At 31.1% G+C, this 17285-nt stretch overlaps 2 protein-coding genes across 3 annotated transcripts; one reads left to right on the top strand and one right to left on the bottom strand.

The window, feature by feature from the left end:
- Positions 1-1028: 1028 nt before the first annotated feature.
- LOC133285184 (uncharacterized) lies at positions 1029-4136 on the bottom strand. 2 transcript variants are annotated; one of them, XM_061482371.1, is made up of 7 exons: positions 3912-4136; positions 3580-3630; positions 2880-2951; positions 2716-2789; positions 1662-1775; positions 1473-1532; positions 1029-1391 (listed from the first exon to the last, which is right to left on the bottom strand). In XM_061482371.1, exons 1-7 carry the CDS (start codon positions 4075-4077, stop codon positions 1320-1322), a joined length of 609 nt encoding a protein of 202 aa, XP_061338355.1. In that variant the 5' UTR covers positions 4078-4136; the 3' UTR covers positions 1029-1319. The 2 variants fall into 2 exon arrangements, with proteins under 2 accessions (XP_061338355.1, XP_061338354.1); XM_061482370.1 differs by having other exon boundaries at positions 2716-2951.
- A 4273-nt stretch (positions 4137-8409) lies between these two features.
- Positions 8410-12619, top strand: LOC133285142 (protein DETOXIFICATION 14-like). The gene is made up of 7 exons (XM_061482317.1): positions 8410-8640; positions 9946-10490; positions 11328-11414; positions 11515-11571; positions 11681-11919; positions 12226-12431; positions 12536-12619. The coding sequence occupies exons 1-7, from the start codon at positions 8410-8412 to the stop codon at positions 12617-12619; spliced, it is 1449 nt and encodes a 482-aa protein (XP_061338301.1).
- The last annotated feature ends 4666 nt before the right edge of the window (positions 12620-17285 follow it).

Raw genomic sequence — 17285 nt, 5'->3', positions numbered from 1 at the left:
TCATTGTCACGTTTGGAAATTTTTTTGTCAGGTATTTTGTAGATGTCTGTATTTTTGTCACGTGTCAGCATTCTGTCATTCTAGCTGGGTAATCTAGCAAAAATGGTTGACCATTCAGACGCTGACACGTGTCTAGTCCATTCTCGCTTGTGAGACCAGCAAGATTGTGACGTGACATTTTGGCAAAATAAATTTCAGGCGTGGCAATCAGGTAAATTTTTGCTCAAAAAGTGACAATATGATCATTGTTCCCATGTGCAACTAGATCCAGTGCATCTAAGCATTACATATCAGAAGAGATAGAGAAAATTTGACGGAGAAGAAAAAAATTTGGCTGATATATAATATTTTTTATTAACGAAATGCATTGAATTTTTGGTGCAACAATAGTAACGAAGATTTATTCGAGTGAAAGGCCGAAAAAGGCAACCAAATAATGGAACAAAACTTTGGAATAACCAAGTAGATACTCTCTTATTTGTGAAAAAAAATTTAATGTGGCATGAAATTTTTTTTTAAAAAAAATGGTACATTTTTTTTCAAATGTGAAAAAGAAAAATACTCACTATGAAAAAAATTTCAATGTGGCATAAATTTTTTTTTTTCAAAAATGGTTAAATTTTTTTCAAATATGAAAAAAAATAGAGCACGCACTTGGTTATTCCATTAGTACCAAAGTTTCGTTCCAAATAATGGACCTAGCTATCCCAGCTTGGTAGGGAAGACACCATCTAAGACATGATCACCGTCTCAAAAGTCACTGAACTCCCAAACTGTAAAGGAATCTAATGTGTGCATTTGATTTGTTTAAAAAACAAACGATAGCACCACTGAGATAATTGGTGGGAGTTATTCCGGTTTAATCAATTAGGAAATTGTTCAAATTTAATCAGTTGTGATTTTAATCAGGACACGCAATTATATTAAAAACTTGAAAAACTGCTCTGTTCCGATCCTTCCAAATTGCCGAGATCGTGCAACGTAGTTGCCCAAAAGCTTTGATCAAAATAGTTAAATTCATATATCATCTAATGTCTTTACAAGGGAACTTTCAATTCCGTTACATTGATATGATGCTCCGAGAAAAAAAATGAATATAAATGCTGTCAAATATTGTAGGAAGCGGAATGCTATATTGAACGATCCAAATGGGACGGAGAAACAGGAAACTATTGAACAGAGGCGAAAGGGGAAGGGGAAGGGGAACGGTGTTCAAAAAACACCATCAGTACAGCATAGATAAGACCACGCAGACTTTGCACACAAAGGCAAATGGCAGTTCCGGGAAAATTTGTTCCATACAACCCATTTCTCAGCTTTCACTTCTTTCTCCTTCTCTTGCTTGACCCTTTTGTAGACAGCATTTTCCGTCCGTTTGCACCGTCACTATGCTGCAATTCAAAATATTTTAATAAACTTTACAGTTATCAAGTTAAACAATGCCTGTTAATTGAAATACTAGGGTTCTTTACCTTCTTTCTCAATCTCTTTTTATGCTGCTTCTGTCCTTTGTGATTCTTCTTCACATTCTCCTAAAAGGTTTAGAAATGATTTAGTTTTCCACGCATGTCTAATTATAAATTAGTTTCTTCAATTCAATAATGCAACTTTTAAGTTGGCTGAGTGTCAGTAGAATGCCATGGAACTGTTGAACAACCAACCTCAGTATCTTTGGTTTGGATCTCTGAGACCTCTTGGTTCTCAATTTCACCATCACTATCGAGCATGGCCTTCAGTCTACCTTCACTAAGTAGTTTTTCAGACCGAGCATGTCTCTACAGTAATAACAAAGTCATCATTAGATCAATAAGAAGCTTTTCACACGATGACAAGTAAAAGTTTATAGTTTGTCCTCTCCAAGTTGATCAACAATATTTTTTAGAGCTTAATGAGAAGCTAGTTTGATTTCATTGTTCGACTTGTGAGTAGGACCTCTATCCTATATGCCCTTAAACTTGTGACTGGTGTAGGGATTTTCTTTACCGTTAATGGTTAAATGCTGTGAAACTCGAAATAGGTTATAATTTAATAAAGTGGAGGGAGGATGGGAAATTTCTTAAGTGATGTCACTGATCCTACACGGAAGTAAGAGTGTATTTGAGGTCAGAAAAATAGCCTACCAGGTGGTTTGGGCTATGTAACATTTTACATAATATTGGCTATCACAGTAGTTTACTTGCCAACCCAAAAGGTTGAGCAAAAACTATATGGCATTTTATCAGATGCAACAGATCGATGGCAATCTTGAATTAAGCCCTATCTTTTGCTAAAACGAATTCTCTGTCATTTAAGCTCATTCCCCTATAAGTTATCCGCCTACAGAGGGAAGAACCTTTGATATTAACCCCAACTACAAAATGCGTTAATTGGTATATTTGGCCAGATCAAAATGTCTGCTACACTCAATGATAGAACAACTATACCACCGGGGATTATGTCATAAATTATGGTGGTGCTTCATAGAGACTCAAGGTGTGCTCCTCCTATCCCAGAGTATCTAAATAGCAAAACTTATTGATTGTAACTTCCTTGGGCTTCCCAGTTCAAACCCAACACTAAATTTCCAATCAAATGAATATAATAAATGCAATATAATTGACTTCTTTTGGGAAGAACATTAACATCGGAGTTTATGGATTTTTACTCAAAACTAAAGTAGTAGTATTAGTATGAATAGTAAAAGTTTATGGATTTCTTATCAAAAAAGCGCATTACCTTTGATTGCAGATGATCCCGCATAGTGTCCTCAGTCAAACAGATAATCCGAGGACATATCCTGCACTTAAAAACTGATTTGCATTTTAAGATGTAGGATGGCATATCCGTTGGTAAGAGTTTCTTTTCAGCCAAGACATTAGACTTTTCAGAATCACATGTACCAGGCAACTCCATGTTAACAAGTGTTTGTCTTTCATTTATAATTCCAGCATCATCTTCACTAAATAGCTGACCTAGAGTTACATAAATGTTAAAACAATCATGAAAGGGTTCTTTTTCAAGAAGTAGAGCCATAATATTTACAAAAACAGCAAGTACAATACAACGGATGCTATTATCCCAGAAATAGACAACATGTTATTCACTTTAAAACAGATACAAAAGAAAATGACAAATTAATTTTGAATAAGTGCAAACGTTCAAGACTTAAGTCTCAGGCACAATCAAATCCAAATGGAAAACTAAATTATCTACAATGACTTTTTTATTTTTATTTTTATTTTTACTTTTTCGGGTTAGATATCTGAACAAGTAACCTAAGGCCTAAGCCTAAGGCTGATAACAGTTACTATTATTCCATTTATAATATTAAAATGTCAACAAGCTGGAAGTGAAAATTGCAGACAGCTTATTTTCTCACTGTTAGAGAATGTGTAAGGATTAGGAACCTTAAAAACGAGTCTGAATTTTCAGAGAGAAAAAGCTGAAAAAACGGAGGAGAGAGAAAGAGAAAGAACACTTCTGCGTTTATTACCAAATCACAAAGAAAGAACAAAGGAGAAAAATATCCTTCTCCAAGGGTTTCCCTTCTCTACAACAAAGATAATGCTCAATTACCAAATGCTAACAAACAAACCCTACCTGCTGAGTTGACATCAACATCATTGGCAGAACTTTCCTCACTTTCATATCCTGAATTGCGCCAAAAGAGTAAAAGATGTGAATACGCGAGCAACAATAAGTCAATAGCAAACGCCATTATAATGAAAATACATTTTAAATTCTGATTCATATCGTAATATGATTCAATACAAAAAATAAATATGAGAATTATTGTCTACAACAAATTCTAGGAATAAAATTTAATGCAATTGTGTATCTCTTGTAAGTGCTAATACTGCGGACTATCAGGGAATATACTGTCTTGAGAGGAAAAAACAGAATACAATTAAAAAAAATGTGAATGAACGAACCAGAAGATGTTGATCCAACTTCATTATCCTGTTTTACTTGTGGTATTGGATCATCCTCTGATTCTTCAGTGGCTTCAGCTTCAAGCTCAGAATCTGAGGATGAAGAGGACGGATCTGAGGCATCACGATCACCATGATCAAGCTTATAGAATCTCCTCTTTATCATTCCAATAACAAACACTTGTATAGAGAGAAAGAAAGAGAGATGAAATTGGCAACGACGGCGAGAAGAGAATGAGTAGAGGCAGAGAGCGAATTAGAGAATGTGAAACAAAAAGAATGGATCCGAAAGTTTGAAACCGGGTTGGATAAGGAAAACGGGTTTGCCTTGAACTTTGTTTAGCATAGGTATTTTTTGGGCCTGAAATGGACCCATACACATATAGCCCAAGTCCGTATCGTTAAATATCTAGACTGAAATAATCTCTAGTTCATAGTGGCATTTTAAATGGAATATAAGAATCTATTCATTTTTCAAGTACAAAAAATATTTTTTTTATCACTGTAATGTGCTATCTAGTTTGAACAATGGAGAACCTTTACTCATACAATATATTAATTAGTTTAAGAAAATTAATAATTTCTTTTAATTGCACCAAATTACTGTGCCTTTTTAATCATTTACGGAGAAACTTAATATGGATTAAAGTAAGAACAACACCTAAAATAAGTTAGATTAATAAAAAAAAAAATTCATAAAATTAGATTAAAGAAATTTTATATAGCAGGAGTGATTACTAGTGTATTCGTCTTTTATATATATATATATATATATATATATATATATATATATATATATATTTTCACATAAAAAAAAATTTCTTGAGCAATCGATTTTTATCAAAGTTTGATTAGTAAGACTTTGTTATACTAATAAAGTTGCTTCGTTTTTTCTCTCTCTTCAGACATTGTCGGCTGATGTGACAGAAAGAGAAAAATAATTTTAAAATCTTACTAGTCAGACTTTATTCAAAAATCGGCTACTGCAGAAAAATTTTCAGGAAAAAATAGAACCCATATATATATATATATATATATATATATATAAAATAAAAAACGGCAAAAACAGAACTTAAAAACTCGTTTATAGACAGATTTTTTCTTTCCCCGAGTGAAACATCAGTACCTTACATCAGTACCTTGCGTTGAGTAAAAGCCAAAACAACTAATCATAAAACATCAGCATTATTTTTAGTATTGCATATATGCAATGGGACGAAAGAGAATTCAGTTTACATATTACAAAATTTAACAAATGAAATCTTTTTTCGTTTCCTCTCACAAACCCAAATCTCAACATCAAAATTTCACTCTCAATTTATGTATTTATTCTTTTCATTTAAGATTCAACTTCATCATTTATTTTGCGCCGCTTATGTCCTCTCAAGGATTCCATTTTGTAACTTACAAGTAACAAAAAGTTCACCCCTTAATATTCACTTCGAGCTGTTGTCTAAATAGGTTAATAAAACCACCGTATTCTGCCTTCGAGATTCCTTACATTATATTATAGCTAGTTGGCCAATAATTAATTAATTAATTATTATTCTTAAAACTGGATCGAATTTTCACCTATCGAAACAATGATTCAAGTACTTAAGAGACAAATTTTAATATCTAAAGTATTTTTTTTTTCTTTTCTCTAGGAAAGAAGCTAGCAAGTAGCAACCACTAAGGTGTATCTTGCGAGAATCTTAATAGAGTTCCAAGAAAAGCAAAAAGGCAAAAAATGAAAAATAATAGAAAAAGAAAAGGAATGTATTTTTTTTATACCAATCTAATTACTTTTTTAAGACGAGTAGGATCACTCGAATATTTTTATAAAATTCGACTCTTTGAATTGGTTACGAGACTAATTCAGAATGCAAAGCTTAGTTAGTAATACAGTTTAGTTAGTAATTACAATTAAAGTTCTTCGTCTCTCCCTAATTATGTATTTGATGGGAATTGAACACATATTTTTTCTCCACCTACTCATCATTTGCCAATTGAGCTAGATCGATCGAGTAAAAAAGTAATGTATTTCGAAGCTTGAACATGTGCACTTTTAAATTTATTTACATGTCTAATGACCGAGATGTCTTAAAGAGGTTTTTTCTTCTTCTTGATTTAAAACCATAAAACTATGCTTATTATTAACGTGAAGATTTTGGAAAACTAATATTATAACATTATTAACATAAAGTACTAATTGAACAAAAAAAAGTTTGAAAAAATAGCATAATATAATACATTAAAAAATAAAGTACCAATTTAATACAATAATAAAAATCTCTTAATACTTACAAATATTTAAACTTTACGCGCTAACATTGATATTTGTTACTGAATTGTGATGTAATATAGAAGTGTAGCATTATTCTGTAAACTGCTTTGAGGAATGGTGGTAAGTGGTAACTGGTAACTTCGGTCATTATAAAGCATTGAAAGATACAAATATAGAACCACCTAACAATACTAAACCAAAGATTTAGTAGTGGAGGATTAACTTAATTGCAAGTGAGTGAAAAAGAGAGAGATAAGCTTAATTGCAGGTGAGTGGTAAGAGAGAGATATATTTCTCTACTCTTCCCTCACCAAATAAAGCTTCCATTAAGAGAGCCTTCTTGTCGTCTCATTACTTAAGGTGCAATTCATCACATTAACTATTTACCTCGTTCTTTTCTACACTAACTCTATCTTCTTCCCATTTATGTGCAAAAGGAGAATTAATATAGGACATGTGAGCTATTTGTCAGCCCAAATTACTCAGAATTTCGTAGTCAGTGATCCAAGCAAAGGACTCAAGTGAGGTTCGAAGGAGCTATTAGATGATCGACAAAGCTTAAGAAAGTTGCAATCAGTCCCGGACAATAAAGAGAAAAAAATAGGTAAGTAGTTTATTATTCAAGTTTTGTTATTTTGGATCTCTAACAATTAATGTAGTGTAAAAATATTATAGTTCAATTATTTTATATAAGAGAGTATTTACAAAATTATCTCCAATAGGGCATACCCTTTTGTTTTGTTTACGAAAAAATATTTATAATAATTTAATAAATATAATGTTAAAGGAATAATATGAAATAATATATAAACCTTTACCTAATGGCTAAGTTTGTTTTTAGGTTGAATTAATTCTTTCATATGATATCAAAGTGTTTATGATCTGAATGTTTAGAGTTCGATTATTGCCACCGTTAATTTTTTTTATAAAAACAAAAAAGATATTTGAATTTAAATACAAAATAACCAAATACTAAAATTATTTTCTTTTTAGTATATCATCATCTTTCAAAGTCCAAAATGAATTCTCAAGTGAGGAAACATATTAGAAGAATAATATAAAATAATATGTAAACCTTCACCTCTTAATTTTTTTGGGTTGAATTGATTTTTGAAGAATATTTTATAATTAAAGAATCATAATTTATAGCTATAATGAACTACTCTTGTTGGTCTCAATGAAATTTTTTTTACTTCATATCAAATCGAGAGGGTGAGGTGAGTGACCCTATTAACGTATTTTTAAATTTTTTTAAATAATATCATTTTAAAATATAATCCGATGCAGTGAGATTCATATGCCTTATTCATTAGGGGCTAGTCTTGCACGTTTTTCATGAGAACTATCAGATGAATACACGATTTAGTGTATTTAATTGATATTAACCTTAAACTGTATTATTTGAGATTTTTTTAAAAAAAACAAAAACAAAAATTGATGTAGTTTGGTCAAAAAGCCCATATCGAGATTATTTGTGTTGGTAGCTGAAGGTCCTAGCTACCAGCAGCTGCAATTTTATCTTTGTTCGAAGAGGGTGCGCATATGCATGGAGAGACATATATAATATATTATCTAGCTAGCTTGCGTATCTGATTGTGTAGTGTATATAATATCTCAACGAGTAACTACAGATCAATATAATGATCCATTCTATCAATGATTTGGTTTATAATAATATATATGTAGGTTTATTTAAAAATATTTTGATACATTAATGTACAGGTTGTATGGTTTGGCATACATTGTTATAGGGTTTAAATATATGTTTGAAGAGGGGATACCTCCTTCGGTCACCTTGTCTTCGGGTACGGCCCTGTAGGCTAGTCCCTCTCTGAAACAGCGGACAACGGCTACATTAAACTTCGCTATCGGAGGAAGGAGGAGACTAATCTCTCATTCGAGAAGAGAGACACATCCTCTAGTCCCTAAAGATTTTTTAAAAATTTGTTAGAGACAGATGTTCAAAGTCCTGACTCAAACAAATCCTTGAGAGCTCAGTTGTCAACTGAGCTACCCTTAGAATTCTGTACAGAGATTTTAGGTTTTTATTAATTTGTACGTTTGTTTGTTTATTGCTTATTATTTTTTAAGATATTGATACCGTCACCGTGGGTGACTGAGAATGATAATGCAAAGTTGTCTTACGTGTAGAGGACAAAGGTAGAGCCAAAGAGGGATAAGATATATAGAAGAAAAGGTTGTGCCTTAAAGTGAGTGACATAAAGATCAAGTATGGAAGAAGGTTCAGAGACTGAAAAGCGGGGATGGATGAAAACAAAGACAGCATTGATGGAGGAGATGAAGAGAATGAGCACTATAGCAGCGCCAATGGTGGTGGCTATTGTGTTACAATATCTTCTGCAAGTTATACCGGTGGTAATGGTTGGCCATCTTGGCCAGCTCTCACTTTCAAGTGTTGCTATTGCAATCTCTATCACCAACGTTTCTGGTTTTAGTGTTTTTGTAAGTTCTTAAATTTTCTCATTCCTTCCATTGCCTTTGATCTAGTCCACCACAGGAAAGTTTTACTAATGAGTTTAATTTTAATCCATTGCTAATATCATTTAATTATGTGTTACATATGATAATATAAAATAGTTTTAACAATTATAAGCAGCAATCACTAATAATTGAATAAATAAAAATGTGTACAAGTCCTTAGAAAAGTTAATGATGCAAAAATTGGTGTCTTATTTACCATAAAAAATAAAATAGGATCTTGTAATTATATTGATGAAATAGTTTTATATATATATATATATATATATATATATATAGGCTCCTTTCCATGTATTGGGTCCAATCAACCTTTTTGTGATGTCGCCAAGTCTTTTTTTTTTTTTTTTTTTCTTTTGGTAGGCTGCCAAGTCTATTTAGTTTAGGGCTCAGTTTTGTAAAATTTTTCTTATATAGTCTTCGGTAAAACTTTTTTTTTCATCCGAGCACAATTTCTTTTTCTCACTTTTATTCACCTTTAAATTAAGAGTTTTTTTTTATGTTACATGAGGCTTTTATGTCATAGACACAATAAATGATAAAATCTATTATTTATTAAAAAAAAACAAAAAACAAAAAAGATAGCATAATTTCTCGTAACATGAAAAAGTTATTTATTTCCTATTGTACGAGAATTTTTTTTTTTTTTGGAAAATAATTGTACGAGAAATTAATTTTGCTTGAACTAATGGTGGAAGAATTTATTTTTTACCGAGATGACTGATGAGTTTTGGATTTTCTTATGGAGAGTAGTAATTAGTATATGCTTCTACCTTGTTTATTTTCTAAACACTTTTTAAACCATTGATTTTTTCTAAACACCTTTTTTCACAAAATAAAGTTGTGCAAAGATTTATAATAATCCTTACATCTGGTTAACTGATAATAATAAATGATATCGCAAGATTTGAACACAAACCTTTGATTCAGACATAATTCGGCTCTATCAATTGAGTTAACCACTTGGCAAACTTGTCTTATTTAGTTGTTAACTTGTTATAGTACATCTCTCTTGTTTTCTTTCGTTGTGTTTTACCATGTAACCTTTTTATTGATATGATGATGACCTAGTCAACATGATTAATTATTTTGTAGTACAAAATAACAAGACTAAAATTTAAGGAAGAATCTGTTCAAAAAAGAATGGGAGAAAATCTAATGTCAAATTCCAATACGAAATGTGCTGATTCTCAAAACTAGTAGTATGAGAGGGTAACTGTTAGACGAAAATGTGCTTTAACTCATTCAGTTCTTTTTTTGTCAATGTTGCAGTCAGGTTTGGCTGGTGGATTGGAAACTTTATGTGGCCAAGCTTTCGGAGCAGAACAATATGAAAAATTTGGACTCTATACCTACACTGCTGTGATATCCCTCACTATGGTTTCTGCACCAATCAGTGTTCTATGGATTTTCTTGGACAAAGTGTTAATTCTCTTAGGCCAAGACCCAACAATCTCCCTTGAAGCTCGTAAATATGCCATTTGGCTAATACCTGCACTATTTGGTTCAGCAATTCTTAAACCTCTAACACGATTTTTCCAGACTCAGAGTTTAATTTTTCCATTGCTTCTAAGCTCTTCTCTAGTTTTGTGCTTCCACATAGTAACTTGTTGGAGTCTAGTATTTAAATTGGGGTTAGGACATGTTGGTGCTGCAATAGCCTTCAGCCTATCAACTTGGTTTAATGCAATACTTCTTCTGTCCTTTGTGAAGTATTCCTCTGCCTGTGAGAAAACACGTATCCCATTTTCGAAGAAGGCTTTCCATAGTATAGGAGAGTTCTTTCGCTTTGCTGTCCCATCTGCAGCAATGATTTGGTAACTATTTCTTCTTATTCTCTTCTATGTTTTCAGCTGAAGTATTCTGCTTCATAAAAAATCCCTGCTTGAACACTAGGAACCCAAAAATTTGGACCATATTTGGAGTGCCAAAATTATGGGATTGCTGAATACTAAAGAACCCAAAATCCTTACATTCTTTAGTATGCTATAAATACTTGGTAATATTATTTTTTTTAAATGTCAAGACAGACATGACTTATTGAAGAGTATTATACTTTTGCCCCCAATTGCATCAGTATAAAATACATGTCTGTTTGGTTATAAACATACAAGTTTTTTTTAGTACAATATATAAATTAAGAGATTAACATTTCTTATGTTATGTTGTAGAAAATAATTTATCTACTACACACACGTAAAAGTGTCTGAGCCCCATGTGGGATCATTTGAAAAGAAGAGAGAGAAAAAGAAAACATAAACCTCAGTATCTCACATATTTTTATGGGAAAACATTTTCTCCTTTTAAAGGAGAAAATTTTTCTCATGTTAGTGACTCAAAGCATATGTGGGTCCCACCTTTAATTTTTGTCTCTTTCCACTATTTTGTGCGACCCACTTATACAATGTGTCACTAACATGAGAAAAATTTTCTCTTTTAAAAGGAGAAAATGTTTTCCCTATTTTTATATACGTAGGAGATAAAATTATTTCATACAATATGAAAAACAGTAATACCATAAATTAAAATAACTATTTATATTAGTCTAAGAGATTTAAAAGGTTTTCCAGCATGATCATCATGGTTTAGCCAACATGGTCACTTGTTTTGCCATGTATATATATCTGTCATCTACAATTTTTCGTCTTTAACAGTCTTAAATGGTGGGCATGTGAGTTGCTTGTTTTGCTGGCTGGACTTTTTCCAAATCCAAAGTTGGAGACATCAGTTCTGTCTATATGGTATTGCTTATTTTGATTTCAGAATCTGCCATTGTTTTAGAAGAAAATGAAACCACTCTAATTAATCAGTAATCTCTTAACTTTATTTTTGTATGGTCAGCTTGACAATCTCTACATTGCACTTCACCATACCCTATGGGCTTGGGGCTGTTGCTAGGTCCGTTTCTCACTTCACCATATACTATATGGTTAATTTTGTCCATGTGCTGATATTAGCAAAGTGAACATAGTAAAAAAGTGACACATTAATTCTTTATGTGACACAGCACGAGAGTTTCAAATGAACTAGGAGCTGGGAATCCAAAAGCAGCACGTTTGGCTGTTTCAGCAGCTATGGTACTTGCCGTTACAGAGGCTCTGATTGTAAGTGCAACCCTATTCGGCTGCAGATATATATTGGGTTATGCCTATAGCAATGATAGTATGGTTGTTCATTACTTGGCTGTTATGACCCCTCTGCTATGTCTCTCAGTTTTTATGGACAGCTTGCAAGCACCTCTTTCAGGTTTACTAGTCTTCCTTATTCTTTTGCTTGTTGCCTTTAATAATCAAATTGCTAGTGAGTTTAACTGGTCTCATTTAACTCTTTCTCATCATATTCTAATGAAAAATGTTATATTTACAAATTTTTTGTTTACAAACTATATTAAGTATGACCGGTCATACTTCAATAGAAGTGTATGATCGGTCATACTTGGTATAATTTGTACAAAAAATTTGTAAACGAATCATTCCCCTATTCTAATATAGTGTCATGTATACATATGTGATTATAATAAATCCATTTTATTTTTCTCTAAATAATGATCAGGGGTTGCTAGGGGAAGTGGGTGGCAACATGTTGGAGCCTATGTGAATCTTGGAGCGTTTTATCTGGTAGGAATTCCTATAGGTGCCGTGCTTGGCTTCGTTGTACATTTCAGAGCAAAGGGCCTTTGGATTGGAATAGTCAGTGGCTCCATTGTCCAATCAATTTTTCTTTGCCTCATTACTGCTTTCACAAATTGGAAAAAACAGGTCCACACTTGATAAATTTGATACTATCCTCCTTATCCCCGACCAATACGTTTCTTTGTTCAAAAATAGAAATATATGTTTTAAATATTATGCAATTTTTGCAGGCCGTGATGGCAAGGGAGAGAATATTTGATGCCACATCTTCGGATGAAAATGGAGCAAATCACATAACGGGTGCTTCATGTTAATGAGTTGGCTACTTTCAGCATTGTTTATGTATCCTAGATTAAACAAAAAAGAAATTAAAAAAAAAGTCGGATGGATTGGTGCGAAAGAAAAATTTGATGAACTCGTTCAATGTTAGTAGAGTTTAAGAATTGATGAAAAATCAACCGAACTATTATAAAACCTTTAAAAATCGGTGGTTTATTGGTTTCAACTAGCTTTTTTTATTTATTTCAATTCAATAAAAAATATTTTTAAGTTAAATAAAAATTTAATGTCAAGTTATGAATGTCTGCATATAAGTAATATGTTAGATAACTTGTTCCTTTTTTTTTTTGGTGAACAACTTGTTCCTCTTTTAATTTTTATACATCGAGTAATCTTTTTTTTGGGTAACATGAAGTGGCTAAACTCCAGAGAACAAACAACAAAGGAACAAATATTTTTTTAATTATACATTAGATTACTCGTTTAACGCGTGGTACTTGTATAATCTTCTTTTAGTTTTTATATATGTTTACATGTTTTCATTGTTATTTAATGCGAGACGTCTCAAGCACTTTCTTCGCTTAATCTGACATTTGTAGGACGATTATTTTTTGGGAAAAGTGTCTATACATTTAAATTACACAACTTACATCCTTTCACTCTCACAAAGAGGTGGGACCCACAACTTTATTTTTTTTGTCAACTCTCTCTCCTCCTTTATCTATCTCTTTCTCTCTCTTAAAATGACACAACTTTACATCCTTCAAAATTATACACACTTTTCCCTTATTTTTTATGTCTATCTGGTAATTAAGAGATAAAATATAATTTAAATTTATTTCTTATCATTTTTTTAATTTATTATATAATATTAAAAAAAGTATCTACTTTAAAAATATTTAAAAATGTTATTTGATTTTAATTATATCAATTTCTAAAATTTAAATTTAAAATTTTTTAATTCAAATTTTTTATTTATTCTGTTTTTATCTTTTAATTGAATTTTCTCAAATAATTATATTGGTTTATTTTGATCACAGTCTAATTATCCTTCTACCAATAATTTAGATTTTCCAGAGACAAATAAAATAAATTAAAAGAACAAACAGTTGAAAAACCTAATAATTCTATATTGTCAGGTCCTACATAATACTTTATAGTTATAGTACATCGTGATTAATTTAAAAAATAACAAAAAGCTTGAATCATATACTGGTAACAGACTAAACCTTTATAAATATATCTTGTTAAATTAAGCTAGCTTGTATTGACTATTCAACTTTATCACGGATTCAGATACTAGTAATATTGTGCATTTTAGATAGTTTTAAGTTCTATTGGAATAAGAAAACCAAAAACAAGAAGAAAAATAGTTTATATTAGGGGTGCTCAACAATCACACCCAAATTGATTCAAATTGCAGCGACCGAATTGACAAACCAATAACCGAAATAATTTAAAATAAAATAAAAAAGCAAAATTTAATTGAATTGGATCGATTTTCGGTTTGGTTAGTGAAAATCTATCCGATCCAAACCGATTTAATGATTCCACAACCTTGCCTTCTATTTTCTTCTTTTTTTTTTTTTTGGTGTGGTCCTTGCCCTCTATCTACTTGGGCTTTTTTCCAATCATACCCCAAAAATCATATAGTAAAATTTTAAACTCAAGACTCATTAATCCATCATATTGGAGAAAGCGGATTGTGCTTGATCTATGTTATGTTTTTTTTTTTACGATACATCATATATTTTTATTGCATGACTTATTATTGTATAACATCTCCTTTATAGGATGAAAATTTGAATTACTCTGTATTTCAAGCAAAATCACATTGTAAATTTTTTGTTGGAGGTAAAAGATGATAATTCAACTTTTTGTTATATTACATTGAAAATTAGATTATCGTTTACTCATGTTTACTGATTGTAAAATAATCATCCTACAAATTTTACAAAACCGATATATACAAAAGATATTATTTGCACAAAAAACATTGTATAAATTTTAGACTCTTCAAAAAATAGAAAATCGATTCCAAACCGAATAAAATTGAATTGGATTGGATTTAAAAAAAAATCAAACCGAATGGATGATTATATGATCAAATCTAAGGAATTAGATAAGATAATTTTTGCTTTCAAAACTAATGTTCTCCGGACCACGAATACCCTTAATTTATATTAGATTGCTGAAAATGCATGGGCAATAAAATATCACAACTGGTTTACGGCCAATTAGTTTACCATATATTCTTTCAATCATGGATAATTGACCATCCTAAAATCTAGAGTATTGCAATTGGTCAGCAGAAAAATGATTTTTTGAAATGGAGGATAAAGTAGGAACTATTTAATTATTATTTATACCATACAGAAAAATGTAAGAACTTCTCTTCTCTCGACGTCAAATTCGAAAAATAATTTTATAATATATATATTTTTTTCGAAAAACTATAACCTAGCTTGTCCGCAAACAAAAACAAAACAAGTTGTGCATATGATTAAAATCCATGCATTTGGAGACAAGTTGTCCCCGCGCTGTATTTCTTAATAAATACCTCACAGTCTAGGGGCAAGTTCACATTGGTTGATGAGTCCTGCTTTATAAGAGCCAGAGGGAATGGCACTATAACAAGCTATTTTAACTTGTGAACCCATTGACATTAATGATGGAAGATGATGGCACTTCTGAACAATTTTTGGATGAACGTGTCTGCCTATTAAAATAACTAATTAACAATATGACCAATATAAATAATACAGAGTTGAGTATCTTATAGCATATGCTAATATTCTATGAAAAAGGACATTGAAAACAAGTTTTAGTTGCTCCATTGTATATTAGTATTTTTTAAAAATCTTTCAATAGTTTGATTTTTATTGAGAGTTACACTATCATATAATAATATGTGGTTATATATTTGACAAATTTGACAAGCAATGATAGGTTAAACTTAATTATTACATAATATAATAACATATTACTGAATAATAATATCAATATTTTTTATTGATAATATATAAAAACTGAATTATTTTTAAAATATTATTTTTATCATATTATAATTAGAAATTTGTGATATTTTAAACTAACCTTTTTCCAATAACAATAATCTCTTTATCATGCCATTTCCTTATTGGGTTTTATATGATCTCAATATAAAATATACTTTGGTGTAATCATGTTTGGGCATATCACAAACAGAGTTTTATTTTTTAAATATTTATGATGATAATAATAAAAAAAATAATGTAAAAGTTGAACTAGTGTAAATTGAACCATATGCTCTTTTATTATTCACAAAAAAACTTGAGCACCAGGTTTTCCAATTTGATCACTATTGGAGCTAAACCGTTAAAGATAAGTTGTTCTAAGGTTACCTTTCAGCAATGCTACACAACAAAATGAAAAAATAACCAGAAATTTGTCAGAACTTAAGAATGGTAATAGTATTAGGCGGTTTGGAGCACCTGATAAGGAAGATAGGATAGGATAACTTATCATATCCTACTTTTATCTCTTGTTTGGTGGGTCAATAAGATATGATTAGCTTATCCTATTGGCTCATTTTATCCTATCCAATACATGATTTCTTATCCTATGGGGGGAGCTGAGTTAGGATTCAACAGTATAGGATACCAATATTGGATACCCAATATATCCCCACGCTACCCAATATATCTCCACGCTACCCAATATATTTGTATTTTTGCATTATATTTTATTTTTTCTTTCTCCTTTCTCCTTCTACATAATCTTATCAGATTGCTAACCAGGTGCTCATCAAACACAGGACATTATATAGGCTTATCAGCCTCATATATATCATATCCTATCATGTCCACCAAACGAGCCCTTAGGATTTTATTAATCTCCTTTTACATAAAATAATTATCTTATATTGTAGAGAAAAAATAAGTAAGTCCCACCATTACAAGAAAAAAAAGGTGGGGGTCGTATACAACAAAAGAAAAAAAAAAAGTGGGGTGCGAAAATCGAAATGAGAAAACATGAGAGAAGTTATATTATGTAAAAGGAGAGTAATATTTCTCATAGTATTAAATATAAAATTAATAGGGATTGCCTATTCGTTTGAAAGTCAATCAACATCTTAGCATAAAATTGAAACTCGAGTAATCAAGACAAAGTACGCTTTCTTAACCATGAGATCATTTCCTTGAATTCCTAACCATAGCTCAGTCCCTTAAATTTCATAATCTATTTAGATTGGAGTCAATCTTGATGAGATATTCATCTTCTGTCGACATTGATCCGTCTCTATTTATAACGTGCACATGAAACTTGCAATTGTATAGTCTAATAACAATAAACTTGTTATAAATGAGAAGTTATTAGAATATAGCATTTTGAGCAAATTATTTGTCAAAATATTGTCTTTAAAAGTGACACAAAACTAGGCAGCTATAGGGGCGTGAGTCACGTGACCCTTAATCGATTGCTAAATTCAAAAGTTGAGTGAAAGCCTAAGTCAGCTGAAATTTTTTAAAACATTGTTGATCTATCCTCGACTCAAGTTAAATATTTTTCACGTGGGTCTTATCTTAATACAAAACGACACAAGTTATTCAATCAAGGAATCAAAGAAAAAGATTTCGAATAAGTCTTGAAAGGAGAAATAAATTGAAAGACTTCTTCGGTAGATAATTTGCATTTGCTGTATAAATACCATCAAAAGAA

Source organism: Gastrolobium bilobum, unplaced genomic scaffold (genome assembly GCF_033153095.1).
Source record: "Gastrolobium bilobum isolate Gb01-03AN ecotype WA unplaced genomic scaffold, APGP_CSIRO_Gbil_v1 utg7917, whole genome shotgun sequence".
Classification (NCBI taxonomy): domain Eukaryota; kingdom Viridiplantae; phylum Streptophyta; class Magnoliopsida; order Fabales; family Fabaceae; genus Gastrolobium; species Gastrolobium bilobum.
This window is presented reverse-complemented; position numbering and strand designations above follow the sequence as displayed.

Bases quoted from the DNA above. Each gene is read 5' to 3' on its own strand.
- LOC133285184 (XM_061482370.1), bottom strand. From the start codon at position 4,077: ATGATAAAGAGGAGATTCTATAAGCTTGATCATGGTGATCGTGATGCC. The intron at 3,631-3,911 runs GTTCGTTCATTC...GGCGCAATTCAG, and splicing joins AGTTGGATCAACATCTTCTG to GATATGAAAGTGAGGAAAGT. The intron at 2,952-3,579 runs GTAGGGTTTGTT...ATGTAACTCTAG, and splicing joins TGTTGATGTCAACTCAGCAG to GTCAGCTATTTAGTGAAGAT.
- LOC133285142 (XM_061482317.1), top strand. From the start codon at position 8,410: ATGGAAGAAGGTTCAGAGACTGAAAAGCGGGGATGGATGAAAACAAAG. The intron at 11,415-11,514 runs GTATTGCTTATT...TTGTATGGTCAG, and splicing joins ACATCAGTTCTGTCTATATG to CTTGACAATCTCTACATTGC. The intron at 11,572-11,680 runs GTCCGTTTCTCA...TATGTGACACAG, and splicing joins GGGCTTGGGGCTGTTGCTAG to CACGAGAGTTTCAAATGAAC.